A 27002-nucleotide genomic window follows, 5' to 3' on the forward strand; every position below is an offset into this window, starting at 1 on the left:
TGGAACTTGGTGTAGTCAAGAGACATTTAAACCCATGACTTGATACAGTCTTTAAAATGCCTGATCATTTCTAGGTACCTGAACGTCACAGCGACGTGCTGAACTGCACTGCTTCCCCCCTCTGCAGGGAAACCAGCACCAAAGTCTGCCCAAGCGCTCAGCACATCTCTGTCACCACACCATAATGATGGTAATTATCAATAATAACAATAATGTGGGTGTAAATCTACTCTGGCAGCTGGGGCTGATGAATGCTGTGTCCAACACCAGCCCCTGGAAGCTGTGTCAGCCCCCAGCATCACAAAGGGAAGAGGGAGTCTGCGCTGGGAGTCACAGAGGGGTCTGCTGGCTGCTTCTGGGCCACACTCTGGCAACTTATTGGCAGCTGTGAACCTCCTGCAAGAACCAAAAAAGCTTAATATCCTCTGCAATATCCACTCAGATCAGCTGGCGATTCCTTCCAGCTTGCATTCCTTCACCAGCCCTCTCTTTCTTGCTCATAACACATGACATGATGCAAACCCACTGCTGCTTGTCCCTAAAGTGCTCAGAGGTGAGGAGACAACCCCACCCGCTGTCTGAAGCTCCATCATGTGTAAGATACCTGGTGCCCTATCAGTACTTTTATAAAAATACCAGTATTCTTAATTAATCAGGCATGTCTCCATTGAGATGAAATGCTGTGTACATTTCTCATTTATTCTCCCCAATACATGCTTATTAATTAGCATACTAATTTGCTTAGTTCTTTAGGAACTGCATGCCAGGGAAAATGTTCTCAGTTGTCAAATGCAGCTCATCGATTACTGTAAGACACTTACAGACTAATTGATAAATATATCCAAGTCCTGATTAATTGCTGGAAAATCCATCATGCTTCATCTTGCTGTCCCTTCCCTTATAATAAGACTCTTGAATTAACTTACAACTTGATTTCTCCTTCTTTTAATTAAGAAAACCACCGAAAACCAGAACTATTTGTGGAGGGTGTGTATTCAATTTTCTGGTTATGCTCAAAGTGAAATCTACTTCATTTACCTTATTAGCCCGAAAGTAAGGAAATGATCCTGCTCTGAAATGAGTTACTCTGTCAACCAGAATTTATCTTTGGGGCTGAGAGAGCTGATGTGGAAACTTGAAAGTAATTTCTTTATTCTTCTATTTGTTATATGTATTTTTTAAGGTTCCTTTCTGATTACACAAATTAAAAGTGACTTCTACAAATCTGGAAGAGATGTGCTGCATACACTTCTCAGCACAGCACATGGCAGCCTTTGAAACAGCCCAGTGTAAGATTATGTAGACTGTATGGCATGAACAAGGTAAAATATACAGACTAAAAATGACTGAACATTCACAGTGATGTTTCCAAGCAGTAACACTCTCCCTGCTCAGTCCATGGCCATGCACCCTCGTTATCTCACAAGCATTCTGCTGATGTAAGAACATTTTCCTCCTCCTTACTTCCACAACTTCTAGCTTAAATAATATTAAAAAATATATTTCACTGGGGTCCTACTCAGATCAAGCCACAAGTTCCTCTGGGGCTCATTTTTCCCCAAATGGAACTTTTCCTCCTCCCTCCCTCCCAAAGCCTGAAGGCAACATGCCTGCTTTGGTCCAGCACCCAGCACTGCCCCAGCAGCTTAATTTCTCAAAGTTTTTCCACAAATCTTCCATGCCTGTCCTGAAATTACAGTTTTTGCCAAAAAATCTATGTAGTACTGTTTTTCTGTGGGGAAATGTTTGGGCTATCAACAGCCAGTACTGGTTTTCTGGCAAAAAAGGGGAATAATTACAATGCCTCTTCAAATCAGTGATATTTCCTTGCTGTGAAAAGGGTGGCATGCTTTACACCTTTAAACTACCTTAAGTAATCATTTTCTAGGCAGAACAGAAAATCCATTTCTATTAGTTTCCAAAGACCTTGAAAGTATGAATGTAGGAAGACCACTTCCATAAATTCACCTTTTTAGAGTCACTGGCTAACACAGAATTTATGCAAGTGGAGGTCTGTCACATAATTCAGTATTTATATGCTCCCTTTCAAGCTCCAGGGAGCTGGAGTAAAATGCTAAAAATAAAATACACATGTTGTAATACACACAAGATTTAGAGATGAAACTATTCTGACAGCTCAAAATAAAAGATTTTTGTGCATAAGATCTCCATAGCTAGGCCTGTACCTAAATCACATATTGATTTAACTCACTGTGGACAAGTTATATAAGCTTTGGAATGATGTATGCTTGATCAATGTGCTTTAGAAATTAATCTCTGTCAGACTTACTTACTCATTTAGGCAGGTGAAGAAGTCAGATAAATATCCCTATGTTTTACTTTATAGGACAGTAAACCAATTTCTAATCAAATTTGTAAGTAAACAGCATTTGTTTCCAAGAAATATTGATATTAAAATACCATTCTAGGAAAATCTGAAAAGAGACTTCAAAAATTAACAAGTTTTGTCTTTGAAATACACAGATTATAAAATTGATACATGAGTATACAAACATGATGATCAGAGATACAAAGAACAAAATACCCCTTTGAAATGTCCAGGGATGGAGACTCCTAGTACCATACTGAACAAAGGGATTTGGAGTCTCAGCTAGATGAAAGTTAGATGTATTTGATATTTTACTTCTTTGAAGTGCTAACAGTGATTCCACACTTGAATACAGGAAAGATACCCCACTCCATCGCAAACACACTGACCCTAATATGGGGAGAAATAAATGTTTACACCTGTACAGGCAGGCCTCTGGGTGCTTTAAAACAGAGCATATTCTCAGGTTAGAGGTAGGGAAACTGAGGCACTGAAAGGCATAACCCCCTGGAAGGCACAAGGCAAGCTGAGGTACAAACGCCAGGAGTGAAGGTTTTTATCTGAATGCCAAATCTACTAGTGCAAACCTGCTTTCTGATCCCCATTTGTGCTCAAATCCCACTGATGGCAGCAGTGGGAGCTCCAGGACAGATCCTGACCTGGCTTAGAGCTGGGTAGGTCATGAGCAATGAACTCTCTCCTCAGCTTTTCTGTGAGCTTTTGTGTCCTAGATCAGTTTTGGGGCAATCCAAACAAAAGGTAAAAAGCTGACTTGCTGTCTCAGATCCTCTTGGTGGTCTCAGCAATCAGAACCCCCCAGCCTGACGTTATCCACAGGTCATTCCTGGCAGCAGGGACACAAGCTCTGCTCCCAGCAGAGAACAAACCTCAGCACAGACACATGACCAAGGACACGCGGACACTCCCCAAGCTACCAGCACAGGGAAAATCGGGCACAACAGGCTGCTGCAGCGTCGGGGGACTCCCTGCAAAAGCAAATATTCAAACTAGGAGGGAAGGCACTTACCGTACAGGATTGCAATGAGCGACACGGGCATGACCAGGATACCCACCAGCATGTCTGCTACTGCCAGCGACATCAGGAAGAAGTTTGTGGCATTCTGCAACTTCTTCTCCAAGGACACAGCCATAATTACCAGTATGTTCCCCCCAATGGTCAGCAGGATGACAACCAAGATCAGGAGGGCTGGCCAATTCTTCTCCCTCACGGACATCCGAGAGACTTCGCCCTTCTCAGAGGTGTTGAGAGGATCAGATGTAGGCAAACTCTGGTTCAGAGTCAAATTGCTGCTTAAGGACCAAGCCATCAGACCACTGTGCAAACTAAAATCCAGTGTAACAGACACTGTTGTTAAGCTGAGTAATATTCCAGTGCTACTTAAAGTGCTCATTGTCTGGGGCTGGTTTCTCTGTCTTTTAACCGTGCCTCAGAGACGATCCCTTTTCCAAATTCCAGGTCCAAGGCAGATGCCGAACATCACGAAACCTGAGCCAGAAAATCATTTGATCTTCCATAGTGAAGCAGACCTTACAGAAGTTAGCGTGGAGCTCTTCTAGTGTCCTTAGGTGTGGTAGATGACGACCATTGACCACCAACCTCAAGGGAAAGGAGACTTTGCAATCTCCAGCTGGTTTCCAAGTTCACCATTCTGAAAAGTAAAGGAGAAGAATATTCTTCACTGAAACCACAGTATACACAACACCTTCTTTACTCCCCATGCAACTGACATCTTTATTCTTCCCCTTCCTGCTGGCTAGGACATTATCCAGACTGCAAGTAATTTATCTGAGGAGTACAGACTATGCCTACAATCATGGGGGAGAGAGGCATCGGTGTGCTCTGGCTGGTTAAAAGCTGATTATCACTAATTAAATGTTTTGTGAAACCTGCAAAAGCAAGTCTGAAGAACAAAATATGTTTCAATTGATATCCACTTCACAGATACTCTGATGCTGTGTAAAATAGTAATTGCAAAAAATTCCAACCAATCCAGACAGCGCAGCCAAGCACAGGGTAATCCATCACCTTAAATGGAAGGGTTTGGATATATTTTACATATTCTGAGTTAAAATGAAGGTGATGTAAAAACCCTCAGATCTAAATGATTAACTTTCCTACAATAACAAATGTTGTAGTTTGGTTTCTCATGGGAAATGAATGGTGGCTAAGAAACAGTATCTATTAGTTGTATGATGTTGTATGAGTTGTAAATGTTGTATGATCCTCCTGGACAAGACAGACAACAAAGAGTTAAGAGGAAAAAAAAGGGCAAGCTTTCATAAAAACTGAGCACTTATTTCTGCTTTTCATCTGTTTTTGTTCCACTGCTTCCTGCTGGCCATGAGCACACAGCCAGGCCAGTGAGCCCAATCCCAGCAGTCTGCTCAGGACCACTGTCCCAACACCCTCGTCCCACACACACTGGGGGGACAGATTTCCTCACAGCATCTCACATGATTTGTGCTACTTCACAAAGTAGCTGACAGTGAGGGCAAGTGTGATTATAACCTGAGTGCCCATGTAACACAGGCCAGAGAACATCATGCTGCTGCTTCTGAAGTCCTTCAGCCTCATGCTTTGAGCTAATTTGGTAAATTAAATGTACTCTTGACTTCAGGCACATGCTTGCACCCACTGAAGCTGAGGGCATGTATCCCCAGTCCTGGTTAAATCATGTCCTTGGGAACTCAATAATTTTAACTGCCAATCCTGTACAACTGGTGAAAACCAGCAGCTTTGCTTTGCACTTCCACTGAGCTGGAGTTAAGCTCCTGACAACCACGTGCAGCACAGGGCTGAAAGCACAGGAGGAAAGCACCTGGTGGAGCAGTGGTATGGAAGTGGAACAGTATGTAGAATAAAATCAATAGCAGGTAACTTCTTTTGAACACATCCTCAACTTTTTGTGCAGCCCACAGGAAAAGAGCTATCATTGTTAAATAAACATCAAAATAAAAGCCAGATTTTAGCTGTTGAATGCATTGTGGCACACATCTGACACAGCAATTTGCTGTGGTCCAGGTATCAAAAGCTAGATGTAACTAATGAGATTACATTAGATTTCATTTAAATAGGAAGTGCTCAGAGTCCTATAATAAAATGTTTAACATTAATGAAGGTTTTGGAACCTTGATAATGGGCTTTGTGCACAAAAATATTTCTTAAATGAGCAGTTCCTACAATGAACCCAGATTTGCCTCTGCATTGTAGTTAATTACTCCCAGAGGGTCTGTAAACCTCTTATTTAGGAAGAAGTTTTGCACGATGGGCACAGAAAATAATTTTGCAGCTGCACATGCAGATGAATGAACAAGTGGTCACTGGACCGTTTATTTTTTTCCAACTTAAATGGTGTCAATAATAAAAAAAAAAGATCTCTAGAAAGTTTCTAAATACTTCAGAATATTTTTTCCAAAACACAGCTTTTAAATCAAAATAATGTTTCCAAATGACAATTTTCCCAAATCACCTTTCCACAGTGAAGGAGATGCTGGGCAGCCAAAGGATCACGGACAGGACACGACTTAACTCTAGGTCATAAAAACAAAAACACAACCCCCAAACAAAACCACACCACAAAAAAACAACTCCAAGATAAGGCTTCTGAATTAAAAGTGTCTATTTTTATAACTGCTCAGGTCTGTATCCTGAAATGGTGAGTAGAGTCATTCTCTCTTGCATTTCGCATATTCAGTTTGAAAAATCATGTGGGAATTTGACTAAAGGAATGCTCAAGACTGGGCTCCACCTTCAGAATTAACTGTTCTATTCCTTTGTTAATACTCTTATTATTTTACACAGATCCTGGCTTGAAGTCATCTGTTTTCATTTTTACTGCATCCCTCAAGTCTCCTCAAGGTAAAACTTTATGACTAATTCCTCCAGCTACAGTCTTCTAAGCACACCACTGTTCCAGAAAAATAATCACAATTTATTCATGGATTCTGCATTTATTTAAGAACCATCTCCATAATTTTAAATTGAAACATGGGCCCATCACATATTTTTTTTTTCCAGTAGCTAACATCAAAGTACATATACTGAATTTTGTGGTCAATCATCAATTCCAGTTCAATCTACTACTGACAGTCCTTAAAATGATAATTTAAACATTGAACAAAACCAAGTTCTTTTCTATGCCACTCCTACTTTTTAAAAAAGTAAAAGAATTATTTCTTTTGGCACATTCTTTCCCTTCAGTCTTTAAGTCCAGTTTAAAATAAACTGAAGGTAGAAAAACATTTTTGTCTATCAAGAAATACATGAATTATTTAAAGCAGAGGTTGGCATGCTGGAGTTTTTGGATATTCCAGAAGGCTAAGTTGGAGGGAAACAGAAGCTACAATGGTTAATAGACCAGCACAGGGGGGGCTCACATGTGTTTGGGAGTATTTACCACCATTACATTTGCTAAAAAGAAAAATAAACAACAAACCTTTCTGGGAATAAACAGAATTATTTTTTTCCTTTGAATTAAATGCATTCATCTTTAGTTGTTTTACCCTTCAAAGCTCAGAGCACTTTTTCCTGGAGAGAGCTGCCTGCTGAGAACTTGAGATGCTCCCTGGCCCCCAGCCAGGATCCTGCCCCTCCTGGGCAGACTGCAGAGCTCCTGAGCTCTCCTGAATCTTTGAGTGAACCTCTGCGACTCACAACCTGCTTGTTAACAATGCACATTAGAAATTGGGTAAGAAATCAAGGATTGTCAGTTTAGCCCAAAAAAAGAACCTGAGTTACAGGCAAACTGAGGATAATACATTAATTCATGGTGAGTCGTGCTATAAAAATCCCCAGAAGTACTTAATGATCAAAAGTGATGACTTTCAGCAATTCCCTCCCCACAAGAAAAACAAGAAACATCCAATGGCATCATGAGCACAAAGGCCACATGCAAGAGAGGTTTTTCTCCTCCCAAACTATTGGGAGTGTCCAGTTCCCTGAGTCACATTCACATCTCCCCAGTAACCAGATGAAAGCCAACAAGCTGCTAAAGAACATTTTTAGATAAAAAGTTTTTCCTTCAGCCTTGATTTTGATGGTAGACCTACATCAGGGAAAAAATAAATCTGAAGTCAACTAAATTGAACTGCAATACTGCAATTTTTGACAGGAAAACAGTTGCAGATAGTTCACAACTATCTGAGCCAGATAGTCAGATGACATAAATTTTTATAGCTCCATGAAGGCCTTTACAAAATGGCAAATAATTTAAAATTATATAATAGAATACACAATTTATGCTCAAGAAGGCAGATTTAAGGCTTCATTCTTCACTCTAACGCTGCATTTCTTGCTATTTGCATCTTTATTATTTTTTTTAATCCATTGCCAATTTAATTTTCACTTTTTTTGGAACAGAAGGTTGCTTTAAAATACAGATTTTCATGGCAAACTTGCAAAGGCCACTTTCATTTTAGTGATTCAATAAAGTCATATTTTTATATTAAGAGAATTCTGTATTTTGGGCAGTTGGAACTCATCTTTCTCCTTTTTGTAGCAGCACTAGGAAACATCCTTATTTCTGTACAGTTCTATTTTTAAGCAGCGAGTGAGAATGCTGCAAGTCCAATGGAGATGACCAATGTGGGAGGAAGCACGTTAAACACTGGGTTTGGTTCAAGCCAGACAAAAAGCTTGGAACAGTGATGTATTTGCTGCCTACATCTACCTGCTGGTACTTAGAGAAGAAACAGGGAGACTCCTCCAAAAGCTGGGCAGCAAAACAAGAAACAATTGTGGCAGTGATAGATCTAAGGAAATAACATATGAAGTAAGAAAAAAAATAGATGAATCTCAGTGCATGCAGTCAGACAAGTGGGACACAGAGACTGTGGGATCTCCATCCTTGCAGAAGCTCAAAACACAGCTGAGATCTACCCCCAAACACCCCACCTAACCTGGAAGTTAGTTCTTCCTTGAGCACCTTGAGGTTGGACTAGAGACCTTCAAAAAGTCCCTTTCAGTTTAAATTATTCTATAATTGGATCAGAATTGCACTTCTGAGCAAAGCTGCCCAGCATGGGGATGCTTTTGAGGGATACAAGCCTGTGCTTGTCCCTGTTGCTCAACCTCAGGATTAGACCAGCACATCCTCTCCCCTTTGGTTTTCCCAAGGACAGAAATAAAAGTGTGTGGCCACGTGGGAACACACAGCTGTGAGGACACCAATGTTCCTGCTGTGGGATCCAGGGCTCTATAGGGAACACAGAGCTGTGAGGAGTGTGCCTGCTGTGGGATCCAGGGCTCTATAGGGAACACAGAGCTGTGAGGAGTGTGCCTGCTGTGGGATCCAGGGCTCTATAGGGAACACAGAGCTGTGAGGAGTGTGCCTGCTGTGGGATCCAGGGCTCTATAGGGAACACAGAGCTGTGAGGAGTGTGCCTGCTGTGGGATCCAGGGCTCTATAGGGAACACAGAGCTGTGAGGAGTGTGCCTGCTGTGGGATCCAGGGCCCTACAGCTGCACCAGCTCATGCCCATCACACCCGAGAGCGGCACACACCAGTGCCAGCCCCTCACCTTGGGACACCTGCTGAGGTCACACGTGTCTGAGGATCCTACAGTTCAAGCACACTCTGAAATGTGGCAATTTTGGAAAGCCCCAGCTTGTTTCAGTCACTTGGCAGCATCAGGAAATCTCCTTGTCTTTTGAAAGCCTCCACTGCCAACACAGAGGCAGTGTTTCCACAGTCACTGCAGTGGGGAAAGGAGTGAAAACCCAATGATTATTCTGTAGATACCCACTGCAAAGTTAACTGAAGTTGCAATCCAGAGAAGCAGTTATGCCTAATTTTCACTGTTTTCCCGAGCTATTCTTGAACTTGGGAATATATTATTAGCACTTTGTTTAGAGATTTTCTTTCCAAGGAAGAATTTGATATTTCGTCTTCTGTTTTGCAAGAAATTCTGGAATTTTTCCCAACAGGTATTGGAGATAAATCAGTGTAAAAAACACTTAATAAAACCTTAGGGAAACCTCCCCAAACACAGCTTTTCACCAGTATTTTTTAATTCTGACACAGAAAATACCTATTTAATTACTTGCAAACTAAAAAAAGAGTATTTCATTTTTTCACAGCAAGGGGAAAATGGATTTTCTCAGGTACGAGCTCAAGCCGTGATATTTTGTAGGGTCATAATAATGAATCACTACCATTCTGTCCAAAAGCAAATAGCATCAATTTCCCTCTCTGTATCTTCCCTCATACTGAGTCAGAAAGGCATTAATTTCTTTTCCAGACATTTCAAGGCAATACAAATACACAGAAAGATCTTAATCTACCTTCTGGCAGTAAGACCAGCATCCTTTTTATTTCCCCTTTGTGGAAGAGCACCTGGGAACCTCACAAGAAGATGTAGATACTGTGCCACTCCCTGCAATGATAAACTTGCTCTCTTGGCTCAGACATGCAGAAATACTACAACAGAATAAATCTGAATCTCATCACACACTGTCCCAACTTCTTGGAATGATTATACCCCTGTTGTTCATATTTTCTATGAGTAGATATAATTCCAACCTGCCTCTCTGTTTTTTTGTTCCTTTTTTTTTTTTAAATACACATGTCCCCAGTGGCTGAAATGCAAAGCACATATTAAGTCTCTGCAGTTAGTGCATTTGTCATGGCAATCCTGACTCTGATTTCCTATTGCTTCAATAAATCACATTATTAATGAACCTGGATCATGCAAAGTCCTATTAAATGCAATCAAACCCATATTCCTGGACTCATAGCTGCACTATTTGTACAGCTGTGCTCCTGAAAGTTCTACTGAACTTGACAGGCCCCATAGTCTGAATTGGCTAGAACCTGAATTTATCTTTATTTATTTATTTATATAGGGACATTTATCTTCTGCCAAACTTTTATGCCCTTAATGCCACAATATTGTGGGTATTTGCTCCCTGGCACATGGAGATTTGAGAGTCCACAGGATTCCCAAAGCAGCTCTTTTGGTTGTAAGGACCTGGCTTCTGCCTCTGGTGTACCGTGATATTCCCTTTGTCCCTTTTAAATTCATCTGCACTATGGGGTAAACAGCAAGAGTGATACTGGTGGAAAAATCTTGTGTGGTAGCTTTTTTACACTCAGCTTTTCAGGGTTCTTGTAGTAAACTGTTAAATTTTTTATTACTCTTTTTAAACTTTCTCTCTAGGAAACCAATTTTTCTTCTTCTCTCAAATGTTTTGCATGGCAGTTCTTTGTTTATATCAATAAAGTCTGCAAGTGAGCACTCACCCAAAATTAAACATAATTAACCAAAGCAACAAAAACACTTGCTTAGCTTTCTTTAACTAACTTCTGCAAGTTTTAAGGCCAGACCTGTTTAAAAGCCAGAAGACTCCACAATTTTCAGCAGTTTTTGATGTACAATGCTCTATCTCACGTGTGGTTGAACAACTTCACAGCTGTAAGCGCAACCACAGCAAAACACACCTAAATACGTACACACCTCTAAATAAAAAATAAACATCAAGTGATTTATATTCAATTCATGTTTTAGGGGAAATATCACACCCAGTGTCAATGAGGCTGGCATACTTTAATGGCTGTGCACAGTTTGCAGCAGTAAGAGAGCAGTAGTCAGCGTGGACAGGAGAAGGTGAGCACTGAGCAGCTGTGAGTCAGAGCCTGAGCGCACCCAGAGCACGCACACCCCTGCTTGGGGGAGCGCTGGTGACTCACTCATTACTTAAGTCAAACTTCTTAAGCAAGAAATCCCGTGATGTTTGTCTCAGAGCTTTCTCTTCATTCCAGCTCTCTGTGCCTTCTGAAATCACGCCATGGGATCCCTCATCTTGCAGACAAGACACAGATTTCTGATGCAGTGACATGGTGCTCACCCTGCCCCTCATCCCACACGAGATCCAGGGGAAAATCTCCCCTTTCCTGCCCGGGCAGTCTGAGCCCTGGTGCCCTTGCACAGCCCGGTACATCACCAGCACGTGGCTGCTCACCATGGGGCTCATACGGCTGAAACAGCTTCTCCCCTAAATCTGTTTTCCCTGTCAGCACCCCAGCCTGCAGAACTCTCTAATTCAAGAAGATATTATTCAGTAGAGGTCTCCTCCCTGCTGTGGTGGTGCACTCTTAATACAGGTTACAGAGCGCCTCTCCTGTTGTCATTGCTGTCTGAATGTCTTAAAAAAGAATAAATTGCAGCATCAAATAAGCCAAGGAAAAGGAAAACAAAGCTCAAAGCAGAATAAAAAGTGTGCCTAATGAACTGACAAATTGCTCAGGGCTTTTACTGTAATAGCTTAATTAAATATATGTTTTCACATACCTGTGCAGTGTCAGAGAAAGTATTATTGAAAAATTCATAAGTTAATTGACTTTATCTTATGCATAGCAACAGTTGATATAATAATTACATAGAAAATATAGCTACTCATATGGGGGATTTCCTTTTAATTTCCTTTTCTTTTATTCTTTCCTCTTGGAAAACTGACCCATACAGACCCAAAAGGGGATGGCTGACAGTATATATTCAAAAAGCCAAGACTTTTCTGATGCATGTATATTATAACTGGATATTTTGATAAATATGTACTAAGGGAAACTCTAATGATAAAAGTAGGTGAAAAATAAAACTCTTAAAAACTGGTATTTAAAAAAACCAGGAAAAGGACAAAGAAGATAAGACTGAAAGAGTTAAAGCAACTGGTCTGTGTGATGCCTTCATTTAAAGAAAGAAAATGATCCACACAATTATAAACCTCTTAGTTTGACCTTAACCAGGAAAAAATTCAGAACAGATTTGAAAGGAAAATTTGAGACACAAAAATGCGTGGAAAGCTCTGTGAAAGGCAGCATGAGTTTCCCAGATGTACATTGTAAGTCTTGACTTTGTGTCTTGGGATTTTGTTCATCTCTGTAACACCTCATTCTTTAGGAAAATAAAAATAAAAACTAAAAAAAAAAGGCAGTGTCTCTAACCCACACTTCATTAAACCATTTGATATGGTGTCACCAGGGAAGTTATTATGTAAACTCTAGAGAACAAGATGAATAGAGCAATTGTGAAGCTGCCACGGTATTGGCTGCAAAGGAGATGAAAATGGATTAGACTGAAAAAACAAACCCTGGTCTGGAAGTAAGGTGTCTGTTGAGGCTGGCAAGGTTTGATCTTGATAGTAAATTAGGGGGTTTTTGGTTTTTTGATTGGTTTTAAATGTTGCCTAACCAAAACATTTACTTTGGGAATTAAATATATTGATAATTCAAAACCAAGATTCAGCACCCACGTCATTAAAGGTTGGAATGTAACACAGGAAAATCAGAATGACTGAGGACTGAACAAATCAAATAATAATGAATTATGATAACACAAGCCATGAATAACTGAAAGAATTTGGCTGTAAACTATGAGTTTATCAGTCAGAAACAAAGATAATTACTTCAGCATCTGAGCCATATGTAGGCACAAGTGGGACATGAAAGAGACAAATATACTCTTAGCTATAGATATAGGAAGCAAGGGATTTCTGTATGCTCCATCACTCCAAAAGCAAACAAATACCTGCCTCCACCCCCATCACACATTGACTGTTTCATGCCATAAGAGGCCACTTTAATCTGGATGCCTTATTCCAGATAACTTCTGCATTGTGATGCTGCTCCCAGACCAAGCTAGGGGACACATCTGAGCTCTTACACTATAGTAAGTCACAAGTATTTCCAATTAAATGACAACACCCAGGGGGCCAGACAGAGCTCAGTATAGTCAGTCTTGATTTGCACTAGAAAACAGGCCAATTGTGTTGAAACATCTCTTCAATATGATTAGAAGCAGGCTCTTTATTTAGGGAAATAATTTAATTTTCAAAGCATTTGACAATTTTAATAGACATCATCTATGAATAAGTCAGGGTGCGTAAAATGCCTGGAGCAGGAAGAAAAAGGCTCATTAACTTTGAGAGAATAGACAGATGGGCAATGTTGGGGTAGTGCTCTGACAGCTCCCACATTATGTAAGCAGAGGAGTGAGGAGTCGGACGCCGTGCGCATGTGTGCAGGAGTCATTTCCATGGGAGCAAATTGCACTGACACAAACTGTCATCTGACATCAATATATGAGTCAGGGAAAATGAAACGAAGGAGACAAAACATAATGGAAAATACTTCATTTTCCAGCACGACATGAAAGGCAAAGGAGGTCTGTAAAAGCTGATGTAATTTGGATTAACCTGTTTCTCCTTCTGAGCGTACACAATGGAATAACGATTTTGTACAATCCGGATTCTGTCCCAGTTGAGGTGTGCTGAACCTGCAGAAGAGGGAGCAGTCCTGAGGTGCTGAAGAGCAGGCAGGCGCTTGGTTGCGTTTAACAAAATGGTTAGAACCACTGAGAAGAACATGGAAATAGGAGAGAAGCTGTAGACAAAATCAGCAACATAACAACTGAGAAGGCTGAAGGCTAACAAAGAAATGTAAAAGACAACTTCTCATCTCAGTGACAGTCCAAGAAGGAAAACTTGCATTTAGAAATTCAAAAAGGATCCAAAGCAGCCACTTCCTTTTTAAAATGAGTATTCTTCCTGCATTTACCTAAAATGTGGGTGAAATCTCTCCAGTGTACCAGCAGTGTTTTCCAGACAGGCTGTGGGTGCTGCTGTGTGGTCACAGACCCAAAGGGAGCTGTGCCCATGTAAGCAGAGGGGACCAGGTTCTCCTTCCAGGGGTCACACCAGCATGGGTATATCAAAGGGAGGGCACCACATACACTTTTATTCAACCCTACTGAGGAAAAATAATGAAACTATAATAGCAATTTATGTATTAATCAGGTAGTGTCTGCATTTTAATGGCTGAAACAAAGACAGCTGAACTCTAATGGTGTCAATTTTTTCTTGCAAGTGATTACTAAATTGCTTCCACTTTGTCAGCAACGTAATATCTCCATGAACAGATCAGAGTTAAGGAAGTGACAAACCACCAATTGTCAAGAGGAGAAAAACAACACACATCCACATCCACTGAAAGTATGTTTGAAAGAGAAACACTTCTGTTCCTCTGGTAACAACAAGCCTTCACATGAGGGAAATACTCCATCAGAAACAGCAGGGCAAGTCCATCATTCCTGGCTTCTGATCTCCAACACCATCAGTATCACCACAATAATCTGGGTGCTGGTACTGTTGATTATAAGTGAATGAGAGTTTTGTTGTGTCCAGTGAGTCCAGCAAAAGTGTGTTTGGAGGCAACATTTGAAGTCTTTGAGCAAAGAGTGTGTCTCTTTCTTGCCAAAGTTCAAACAGTGGAACAGTTTGAGACAGAAATTGATTTAGTTCATAAGTGCAACAACAGCACACAGCAAGCACTGCACAGAGAGACATCAAATGAGGTTGGGGAGGCACGGAATCAGTAGCAGAGAAATCTCTCTGGACACTGAGTCCATTAATTACCTCTGTGGTCAGTGTGGGGATGAGGATACCACCACCACAGCCAGCCTGTGTCTGGGAGCCAGCTCTGTCAGTGTTGAGCTGCATCAATGGGAGTTTGGGATTCCAGATGCACACACACCTTGTGACAAAAGGACACAACTTCTCTGCAGGCTGGATTGATTAATTAATTATGCTGACCTAGTAGCAAACAGGAAAGCCAAGAAGCAAAATCCCAAAGCCCTGATTCCTCTATTGCTACCATTTTTTTTTTGCCCATTTCCTGTACATTAAAGACAAAGGGAGGTCTTGTCCCCAGTATCAGCCAGCTTGGAACAGTTGCAGAAATAGGGCCTGGGTATATTTGTGCAACAACACAAACACCTCTCGACTTCTGTGACAGTAAATTGTAGCTTACATTTGCATTTTCCAAAACCACTGCTAATACAAACAACACAAATGATCATGGGAATATCTAAAGGTAAGTAACAATATTTTAAGCAACTTTACACCAGGCAGTGTAACCATTACAAACATGCTTTGATAAACAGCAGTAGTCTAAAATCGAAATAATTATGTTACTTCCATTCATTAACAGGCAAGAAAATACTTACCTGTGCAGGTGACCTAACAAATATCATCATGTAATTTAAAAATTACACTGGCAGTGGTTTTCTCTCACACACATCTGACTCTCAGAGAAGATTTGGGTATAAAGAGCAAAAAAGTAGCCAGGACATTTTTCACATCCCAGTTTTATCAAGCTAAAGCAGCCCAAATAGAAGTAGTAACTACTCGGTGAGGTTGGAATCAGCTTCATCCACATGGGTCAACAGAAGCATGTCCCAGCTTGTTGATGTTGGGAATCAGTTTGTGGGGCTGAAATTGTGCCCTTCATTCAAGGGAACATGACACAACACCCTGCCACCACCACTCCTTGCTGTCTCCTTTGCAACTTAGAGGAAGAATTACTGGACCATCATGTGGCTGATGTGTGAGGTGCATGGTTTTGAACTCATGCCTGTAGCTTACAGGGCCTTTAGTGAACTGTCTCGGGAACTCCCAGAAGAAAAAACAAATGCACTCCTTTAATATGTGCCCCTTCCTTAAGGATGAAGAAGGTGGGATGCAGAAGCCCATAGCACAGAGCTACACGAACATCTGATCCTTACTACAGGAAAACTCCTGCGTGGAGTGTCACACAAGCCAGGTTTCCAGTTACAGAACTGAAGTTTCCATGAGTTTGCCCTAGGCAGAATGCTTTGTTCCAAATTATAACAGACCTCTCAATGTTCTTAAAAGTAGTATCTTACTCAAGCACTTTATTCTGCAAGTCTGAGCTGTCAGAAAACCAAGGGGGTCAGAACAGATACTGGCACAAAACAGGATGATGTTCTGTGATGGGAAACCCCTTTGGGCAAGATCATCAAGTGGTGGGTAGCATAAACTGCTGGTGCTGATGTGCTACTGAACAACATTTCACAAGAGCTTCAAAGAAATCAAGATCTGGCAAAACAGACACCTGTACATTATCCCAGAGCACTACCAAACCTGGGAACACCCATCACTGTACAAGAAAGGAGGACTGGATGAGGGCACACATGACGAGACTCAGAGGTTACCTTATCACCCTCTACAACTCCCTGAAAGGTGGTTGTGGTCAGGTGGGGTCTGGTCTCTTTATCCAGGCAGCAGCTGACAGAACCAGAGGACACAGTCTCAAGCTGCACCAAGGGAAATACAGGTTGGATATTAGGAAAATTTTTTACAGAAAGGGTGATGAAGTTTTGGAATCGTCTGCCTGGGGAGGTGGTGGAGTCACCATCCCTGGATGTGTTTAAAAACAGACTGGATGTGGCACTCATTGTCATGGCTTAGTTGAGGTGTCAGGGCTGGGTTGGACTAGATAATCATGAATGTCTCTTCCAACCCAGTGATTCTCTGATTCTATGTTCACCGAAGTGGGGAGCACCACCCAAGCTGTTAAAAACCTCAGGGATGGATCAGGCAGACAGCAGTCATTAAACAAAGAGGGTAAAAATACCAGTTTGCAGCTTCTCAGCAAAACTGAGAATTTCAAACCTAGCTGCAGTCTCAGTGTTTATCTGTGGCTGTGAGAGCTGCTACAACTGAAGATGTTAGAAACCAAACATCTCTGAAACACTGAAGAAGGTCACCCCTGTACAGCTGAAGCAAACCAAGAAATCCTCTTGCAGCAGTTTGTATCAATCAAAAACAAGCATGGGACACAAGAGGATCCTGTTTGAGCTGATGGCCAGCACAAATTAAGACACATTACCTTAAAACTCTTTCATTATTTCCAAATTGTGAGATTTTACATTTGCTGAAGACCAAGGGATGGTGCAAATATTACCCTTGCATACACTGACCTAAGGCACAGAAAATTCACCAAATGCAGGGACCTGAGCCCCACAAAACCTGCAGACAGCTCTGTCCTGGGCTGAGAAGATGTCTGAAAGTAAAGAAACATTAACTTAATCCTGCTTTCACTTCCCAAGCAAAGCTGTGTGGGAGGACAGACATTGTTCAAGCACAGAACCAAGGACGAAAGCCAAAAAAACCAACTACCAAAACCTAGAGATTGTAACTTCATTGAGGATTCATAAGGCATAACAATGCCAAACAGAAGTTTTTCTCTTTAATGCTTCTATAGCATTAAACTCATTTAGAAAACTGAAGTAGATTATACTTTGTGCTTTCCAGATAAAGCACTATTGTAGTCATTTGGATGCAGAAGGGCTTTATTCTGCCAAAAATATCATCCTCGTGTTGCAGAGCAGAAGCCCTGAAACACGAGAGCCAGCTCTGAATGAGAGCCCACGGTTCATTCAGAGCCTGGGGCTGCACTCCCCACCCAGAGCCTGCCCGGGCTCCAGCACCAGCACAGAGAGATCTGCTGTGGAGGACGGGACAAAGCGCCCTGCCCGACAGCTCGGGGACAGGGTCACTTCTCCCCCAGCTCCAGAAGAGCTGAGAGGCTTCACAGCAACACCTGTGAGTGCAGCTGGGAGGGCAGGCTAGAAAAAGCTGGAAAAACAAGGCTTAGTTCTTGAGAACTACAGCTATTTTGGTGGCCTGCTTGTTAAAATAATACACTTCTTTAAAAACATAGGAATAAAGACCAAGGAAAAGCAAGAGCTTACATCAAAGCCAAATGCTCCATTCTGCTTGCTCCCAGGAGAAAACCAGAGATTGCCCCTCACAGATCTGAGTCTTAACACATAACAGGAAAAACACAGAATAAGCTTTTTCTACAGGAATGACTAAAATACAGGACAAGGCTGAATTTCAATCATAAATTTATTTTTAAAAGATTATAAGGAATTCTTGTAAACAACTTAAAATACTTCTTGCTCCCACTTGCTGCTATTTAATACCAAATGAATTCTTTTTACTGCTTTTCTTTTAAGCTGCAAAAGCACAGACCAGCTATGAGAAGTAACAGCAGTGTGAGTTATTCCATCACTGCTTTCATATTACTTTGGGAAAAATGAAACTCTTCCAGTACTGCAAACTGCCATAGGTTTTCCTTGCAAGTCTTTTAGTGTCTTGTCTTGTGTCTTGGGATTTTAAATTCCAGTCCTTTGAGACAGAAGGTCTCGGGGCTGCAGACAAAACAAGAAAAACATACCTCCTAAAGGCTTCAGAAACAGAAAGCAGAAGTACATATAAAAGCAGGGTGTGTTATCTTCAGAATTTTCTGATCTTGGGCACTTGACTCATGTTTCTGAAAGTTATCTTAAGGCCAGCGACTTTGCACTCAACAACTTCAATGAGAGATTTTTTAAAAGCTCCACATCCAGAACACTTTTTTTCATTATTTTTAATATTTACAGAGCATAACAGAAACCTTATATGAGCCCAAGTCCATAGAGCCGGAGTACAAGGCTCCTAAAAGGGGAATGTGCTTGACTTTCACCAGCCTTTTTCCCACAGATGTTGTGTCAGCAGTCAGCTGAACAGGTTTCCTTACTAGTGAGACCACCTCAGATTAGAAGCATTTTGGAGAATAAATTAATCTCTGCTATCAGCATCACAACAGAAATTAAAAAAGCCAAAATAAAAATTAGAAACACAATGATAAAAAAGGCAACCCCCCCCCCCAAGTCCCAACCTGTACTTTAGGACCACCAATGCTGCACTGACAAATAACAGAACTGCCCTATTTTACCCCAACAGGGACCTCCCTAATCACACCTTACCAGAGGTGAATTAATTGCATGATTGTTTTTCTGATATTCTTTGTGAATGAATAGAAAATAGGAAGCCCTCAATGATACAAATTGTACACAAAATGAGCAAAGCTATCATCCTATTCTGGACAAGACAACGCAACGACTTGAAAGAATTTAATAAATATTTTCTTAGATAAATATTATTTAGAAAATCTCTTTATCAATATAGGCAAAAAGAAGCACATTGGCTGTGGTATACCTCACACAGAGCCATCAAAAGCAAAGCCATACATACCCCTGTGTGCCTGGTGTGCTGATTTTTATTAGCTTTAGCGTGATTTTTGAGTAACAGCTGTGCACTTAACAATCTTCTTTTCCTCCTGCCATGGTTCAACATGCCTCACTTGCAGAGCTGATACAGTGAGAGCGGCAAACCCTCAGGGAATTCCTGAATTCCTCCATTCCTACTGCCAGGATGTCCATTATTTCATGAGCTGTTTTGTTGGTTTGTGTTTTTGCCCTTTGGTGCTTCTGAGGTTTTTCACAGAATACCAAGCTCTGCACTGTTTTTTGTGATCCAAGAACAGAGCCTGCCTGCCCTACCAGAACACTTTGCCATGTCAGACTAAGATTTCTTCCCAATTTATCACCATCCAGCTCAGGCTGGAAGGTAATAGGTTTTCTGTACATATATGTAAATATATTTGCACATATATATATATATATATATATATATATATAATCTATGCATGATTTTGATCTAAATACACTTGTCATTAATAAATAACTCAGTAATATTTTTCTAAAAAATATCTAAAGGGCAAAAGGAAAGCAAACAAACAAAAGGAATGAGAATAACAATAGACTTCTGGGTTTGGGGCATTTTTCTTATCACAATCTCTGCCTCAAATCCCTGTTACCTGTGTAAGGACCTTTCCACCTGGAAGAGGGTTTGGGAAGAATTCAATGCTGAGCACCATTTTCCTTTAAAAAAGTAACTTCTACCCTTCCTTTTCCCAGTGACAGCTGTATCCTGGGGTAACACTAGGTTCTTTCCAAAACAAATGTGGCACAGATGCTATAATTTATCTTCACAGCTCATAGCTTAGAGTTACAGACAGAAAATACAGTTAACAAGGGAATATTTCCACTGTGTGTTCCTGAATGCTGGAAAAGTTTCCTCAGTTGCAGAGAGGATGCTGAAAATTGCCTGAAAAGGTTGGAGCAGCACTACCAAGTGACTAAACCCATATTATGTTTCTCTACACAGTTTGGAGGGCTATACCTAATTTTGGTGAGTTCTCCAGCTTCTGCAGCCAGAAGAGTTTCTTTTTGCCCTAGGCAGAGGAAAAGGCTTCTGCAAGTGTGAATAAACCAACAGAGAGTTGCAGGAAGGTTTGGCTGGGCTTTTCTAAGAAATTACCTCATAAAATCCCTGCAGTATATGTCCCAGGTTCAGAAGATTTCATAAAACAAGAGTCAGAAAAGGAGCAGCTCTTGCACATAACTTTCCTCTGGGCCCTGGCACAGGCTGTGTTTTAGGGGTGCCAGCACCACTCCAGCATCTCACTCACAGATTTGCTCACCACATTTGCTTGCAAATGCTAAGATGTAAGGAAGGAAATAATTATTACTGTAACTGCTTGGGAATAGTTCCACAAATTTCTTTCCAGTTGAGATTTCTAGTTTACGTAAGCCTTCAAACATTTTTACACATTCTGAGATTTAACTAAAGGAAAAAAAAAAAAAAAAGATGGACTCCTGAAAAACAGCTGTGGGCTGGGCTAGAAGAGCTCTCTCCATCTAGCACTGGTTGAATTATTAGGCTAGCAATGAAAGAGAGAGACACCATGTTACTCCCAGGATCCAACAGCTTCTTCTAGCACACTAAGATAAAAACGTGTGAACATCAACCACATGGAACACAAGTTCTTTGTTTTTCTTTCCCTAATGAACTCTGCAAAGAATGCAACATAATTATGCCTCCAAAAGAAACTACTATGCTACCAGAGATACTAAAAAAGCTCTGTTCTTTGGCTGGCACCCATTTCTGTAAATGCTGTCACAACAGACTCCAAACTGTCACTTCAGCAACTGCCCCTCACGGGAAAAACATATTTCTTCTAATTAGGCAAAATTCTAACTCCGCATCTGAAGAGTATAATTTGATCTTTTCTCTAGAAACTCATTAACCACTTGAGTTCAATTATTAACATTTGCATTAATAACTCACTGAATTAAGTACCCATTGTGTGAGTGCAGCCCCTGCTTTGGCAGGATGATGCCCTGAGAACATTCCACTGTGGGGGGGGTGTGGGCCATGTCCACCTAAGAAACTCCTCTGCATGTTGCAGAGAGGTATTTGCTGCCTCTGGGTCTGCCATCAGCTCACTGCATGGCTTTGGGCAGATTATCCTCTTTTCCTTTCCTTTCTACATCTGTTTAAGACAGTCAAGCCATGAGCAGGGACTTCTCCCCATTCTCTCCCTGCACTCTCTCCAGGATTAATAAAGTGCCCAATACAAGGACACCAAGGTAATAATTGCAGTAATAACTTCTGGCAAGGGCAGAAGGCATCAGTACACAGCACCTGATGCTGGGTCTGGTAACATGAAACTCCCAATATGAGAAAAAATAAATAAAAATTTCACGCCTAGGTAGTGTTTAATGCCATAGTTATTCATGCTGGGGCTCCCGCAGAGCCCAGAGCAGCAAGGAACCTGCTGAAAGCCCTAGGGGTTCTAAGATAAACCCAAACTACACTGATTCCTTGATGGAAACCTTTCATAGTAATAGGAACCCATGATTTATTCAGTAAGAAACAGGTTTTCAAGCAGTGTTGTAAACACTGAACATGCAGACACATGCTTGCACCTGGCCTCAGTTATAAAATAAGATGATTTCCAAATCCAGGGCACAGTGGGGTGATGCACAGTACAGCCTTTCAAATGCAGAAATGTACCTTCAGGAAGATCTGTCCTCACAAAAGCTCCACAATCTGAATTTAAACGGGGAAGGGAGGGGAAGGGGAAGGGGAAAGGGAAAGGGATGGGAAACACAATACATACACACACACACACATACACACACACACACATATAAACAACCAACTTCTGCTTTTGGTTAAAATCAGGTGGGTATATACATTCAACACTTTTTTCAAAAGTAAAAGTTCCACAGGTCTTTGTTATTTCCCACAACATTTATGGGTGAGTACCTCCATGTTAAGGATTTTCTGAATACTTTAAAATTCTCCAGCTGCTATTTGCTACAGTGTTTTGGATATGCAGTAATGTGTGAACCTCAAGAAGCTGAAAGGCTCCATTACCAGCTCTCTGCTATTTGGATACTAACTGGGACATTTTTTCATCACAGCAAAGGAGTGTAACAAGTTACTTTTTGCTATGAGATTTGACACACTTAAGTAGCCTTAAAAAAAAAAGCAACAATCAGTGCTATAAAGGAGCTAGCTGAAAAAATAAACCTTTCCAAATTCCCGGTGCTATAAGATATTTTCAGATGAATAAAGGCATAAACTTACGCAAGAGCTTCTACATAAACGGTAATTTCAGTCTGCATGAGACTCTGGTACTTTTGTTATTTCTGCAGTTGGTAAATTCAGGCGTAACAATTTCTGAAGTCCTTTGGCTTTTACAAACAGGTATGATTGACAGCCTCTAAATGCTCTGCTTTTCATAACAACCATGATTGACAGCTCTTTGGTGCATAGCCCAATCAGCCTAACAATGTTATTGTTCTCTAATAATTACCTGATAATTTTTTTTCTCAATGTGTTGCTGTTAGTTATGGCTTAACTAAGAGTCCTCTGAACTTCCCAAAAGTTTATTTAACTTGCACAGATTTGGGGCTGCCTTTCTGGGACTTTCATTCTGTGGTGGCACTGGGATTACACACACTGGTTCCCAAGGTGCACAGGCTGTCACTGTGCCTGTAAGCGATGCTTTCCCTGGCAAACAGAACATATCAGAGCCCCAAAAATGAGACAATCCATGTGTCATTTTGGCATATATCACTCGCAAAGTTTTTGTACAAAGAGAAATGTTTCTTAACTTAATAGTCCCTGGAGCATAAAGAATACAGCTCACAGTTTGCATGCATCCAGGGCCAGAACCTCGCGTGGGATGCGTGCCTGGAGCTGAGCTCAGTTCAGAACAGTTTACTACCTCCAAGCTGCTCAAGATGGCAACTTGTTTAACCTCTGCTGAAAGCAATAATTGAGATTTTTCTGCTTCAGAGAGATCATCCTCAAGAACACTCAGCCAGGGAAACTGACTTGTGTGAATCACATGAAGAAAATCACGACCTGGTAGGGTCCCTTTTCTGGTATCTACAAAATAAATTTCTGAAATCGGAAAGAGTGGGTTTTTTCATCTCTCTCTTGATTTTCAGATAGGATGGGAGCAGGAAGGAAGCAGCAAAATGAAAATTCACATTGCTTCAGATTTATGAAACTTTGTGAATATTTTTTTTCTTGAGTATGTTGAAAAAGATGAGAGATGCCACCTACATTGCAAGAAGGGCAAAAGAAAGATTTCTTTCAGAGGGCTATTGAAAGTATATTATGATCTATTTAGTTACTCTTAAAAGGTCCAATAAAAAAAAGAAAAGCCTTAATGAGGGAAGCATGCCCAGTCTGGATTTTTCCAAACATTTCCAGTTTTTCAATGAGGGTACTGAAAAAGTAAGTAGGTACCAGGAGGGAGTCAGGATTTGCTTTTCAAAATCCACAACTGTGGGACTTGAGCACAGCTTTGTGTTGGGCCTCCTTTTCAAGAACTAGTCTGAAGTTTGGCCTCTGCACCAAGCTGCACTGTGCATCACCAAACAGCCTGTAGACCCAGGGCATGGATTTGTGTGTATAATGCTGTCATATAGATTTATATATATATATATATATATATTAATGTATATATTTACTGCAAATGGAAGCAAGTACAAAATGCATAGACTGTAGAGCCAAATGGGCTAGCTCTGCTCATAAACATTTGCTCACAGAGATTCAGGGGCTACACTGGGGCCAATTGAATGGTTAGACTGTTACTATTTGTTAATATACTTCTCAGTACTTCTGAATTTTACCCACTTATTTATAGAACTGGCCATTTCCGTAATGTATTAGCCACGACCACAATCTCTAATTATCTACAGAGCTCGTTTCTTTACTGAGTTTTTCCCACCCTGTAAACATACTGGGAATTTTCTTAAGGTTGGGTTTGGGTTGACAAATCATGCAGAGAACAATAGTAGGTGATGAATCATTGCAATGACAGCACTGTCTCACTACAGACTGAGGAAACTACTCATTGCATACTAGATACAAAGCAGAGGACAAAAAACTCAGCCATCTGTAGCTTATGCCAAGATCATGAGCAAGAGCTAAAAACAGCTTCCCACAGATCTTAAGTCAATGGTATCTCTGACACCTTTTTTCAAGAACTTTCAGGATGCATTACTGAGTTCTCACCTCAACACCCTGCAACGCCTCACCTCCAGCTTGGGCTCAGAGTGCTTTCATCTCAGCTTGTCCAAAGTCTGTTTTGGCACCTAAAGCTCAGTTCTTCCACATGCACACAATTGCTGCTTGCTCACCAAAACACAGGTCAGAGAACAGAATAATCACTGTGCAGATAAAACCTTTTAGGGGTGCAGAGAGTGGGGAGGACCCATGTGAAATACCTGGGGACTTACCCCACTGCCAGGAAGAAGAATAAAGTTTCCAAACAGATGAGAGCAACATCCTTCTCTGCTGTTTAAGGCACAGCAATGTGTGGGAGAGAGGCACTGTAAGGACAGCAGAGGTGCTGGTTTGCAGGGGGTCTCTTGCAGATCCAACACTTAAAAATTATTATAGCAGTGGGATTTCTTCTGGTGTTTCATATAAGATTCTCAGACATTTTTGTAGCACAAACTGACCCCTGCCAGGCAGACAATGTCATGGATCCTGTCATTCCTGCACTTCACAGATCAAGCTGTAGTGGGTTGGCCCTGGCAGGATGACAGACACCCTCCAGAGCCTCTCTACCTCTCCCCTCTGCAGCTGGAAAGGAAAGAGAAAATATCACAAAGGGGTCATGAGTTAAGGACCGAGAGAGCTCTTAGCCTTGAGGTAATTTTGCTGCGCAGAAGAGTGAGATGAAGGAAGTACTTCATACATTTTCAGGATTAAAAATGAGGATCAGAAGCCACATCACCAGCCAATCCCTCACAGACAACCAGCTGCCCACAAACCAGCTGAGGAAAACCCTGCATATGGAAGAAGTGTGGCAGTATCTAATAACATCTAACAACAGCTCACACCAAGCAGCCACACAACCACAGTGCGTGTTGTGCTTGAGATACCAAACTAACAGAAATTAATGCTGCTGGGAAGTTTCTTCCCTGCAGTGGCTGGGATGAGCTTTTCCTTCAGTTTTTGCTGTGTTTCAATTCATTTGCCTCATCTTGCTCTCACCACTTCTACGATTCAATCCCCAAAATCCCAGATGAAAATCCAGAGAATAATCAATAAATTTATTTTTTCTGATTCAATACAAGCTACTGATTCATCTACATTCAGTCAATATGTTCATGGTCCTCAGAGCAGTCTTGACACCCACTTTCATTTTATAATAATGGAAATGTTTCCTTAGCACTGTTTCACTGCAGGAAAAACTTGAATACTTTCAGCTAATGCCACCTTACATCTTGAATAAATTACTTCTACCCTCTCTAATTATTACTTACCAACAGATAAACTTCCAGCATCCTCTTCCCATTCATATTTTCTTACATTCACAAACTAAAACCAGATGCTAATGAATCAGCATTTATCTGATTTCCAATTTCACTAATTATTTATGAGATCAGCTAAATCAGTTTCATTTAGAATTACAGACTTAGTTACTCGAGGCAGAATTTTCTCACAATTAAGAATTTTAAGCTGCCTAAAAGTAAATAATACAATAAAACTCAATCTCTGTTCAAGGTCCAAATATATTATAAATTAATGATCTTAAACTGGCAATAACATACTTAATTCTAGAGGTATCCTTTTAATCCAAAATTAATTAAGCAAGAATGAAAAAATAAAAAGTCATTATTGATTATAAAAGACCCTGAAAAATTGCATTTTTACATTCCAGAGATAACACTGAAACAAGCCTGGTCTTGTATCTTCAAAAATGCTATGAAATATGAACATATTAAACCTTTCAATAAATTAAACAAAATTAAAGTGCTGAAAGATGCACAGACCTTCAACTGCCAGAGGTTAACTCCAGAGCTGGGAATGTCACAGCTCTGGCATTGGAGCCCAGCAGGTGACACTGCACCATGTGTCATGCCAGCTCCAGGAAGGGCTCTGCCCCACTGCTGATTGCACTTTATTAATTATGTTCTGAGAATGTAATATTAAAACTTTTTAAAAGTGTGTTTGTATCATTAAAAGTAAATTATCTTCTGCTCTGACAAATAATAACCTCAGCTACCCACACGTGCAGTCCCAGCCTTCACCCATCAGGGAGTGTTTCCCCAAGGGGCTCCTGCTGCATTCGTCACCTGCCTTACCTTTTTCTCTTTCTCACACACAGACCAAAGGCAGACCAAATAACCTGAAACCACATCTTTGAAGTAACATCTTCCTAGAAGCACCCCCGAGTCAGGGGGTTCTGGGGGGAGAGATGAGGAGTGAAGCTCCTCAGCGTGAGCAGGAGCCGCTGGTTCCAGAGTCCCCAGCCCTGCTCTGCATCACTCACACCCCACAATCATTCCTTTCCCAGGCAAAAATCACACCACTTGCTCTTCACAGATTAGCACTTGACTGTTCAATCCATATTTCTCTGCTTCAGTTCACTAAGGAAAGCCAAGTACTTAGGGTTTTTCAGTCACCCTAAATCCTGTCATTATTGACAACAAAACCATATTGCTGAGGGTTTTTTTTTGGTTTTTTGTGGACTGTTTCTCTAGCTTGAGGATTTTGGCTAGAAAATTTTTCAGCAACGTGAAAGAGAATGGAGCAATGATATTACTTTTGTCCCATTTCCAGGCAGAGTGGCAGAGAGCCAGTTCTCAG

At 41.0% G+C, this 27002-nt stretch overlaps 1 protein-coding gene across 5 annotated transcripts in view; it reads right to left on the minus strand.

Moving 5' to 3' along the window:
• The window catches only part of HTR2C (5-hydroxytryptamine receptor 2C), a 216570-nt gene that overhangs the window by 39068 nt on the left and 150500 nt on the right, over positions 1–27002 (minus strand). For all 5 annotated transcript variants that reach the window (XM_005527467.3, XM_005527466.3, XM_088062777.1 and 2 more), the window contains exon 3: positions 3357–3999. In XM_005527467.3, coding sequence (XP_005527524.1) covers positions 3357–3741 — 385 coding nt within the window. In that variant the 5' untranslated portion in view covers positions 3742–3999. The remainder of the gene's footprint in view (positions 1–3356; positions 4000–27002) is intronic.

The sequence above is a fragment of the Pseudopodoces humilis genome, chromosome 15 (assembly GCF_049639895.1).
Source record: "Pseudopodoces humilis isolate 2021_Gansu_Grassland_sample_001 chromosome 15, ASM4963989v1, whole genome shotgun sequence".
Taxonomy (NCBI): domain Eukaryota; kingdom Metazoa; phylum Chordata; class Aves; order Passeriformes; family Paridae; genus Pseudopodoces; species Pseudopodoces humilis.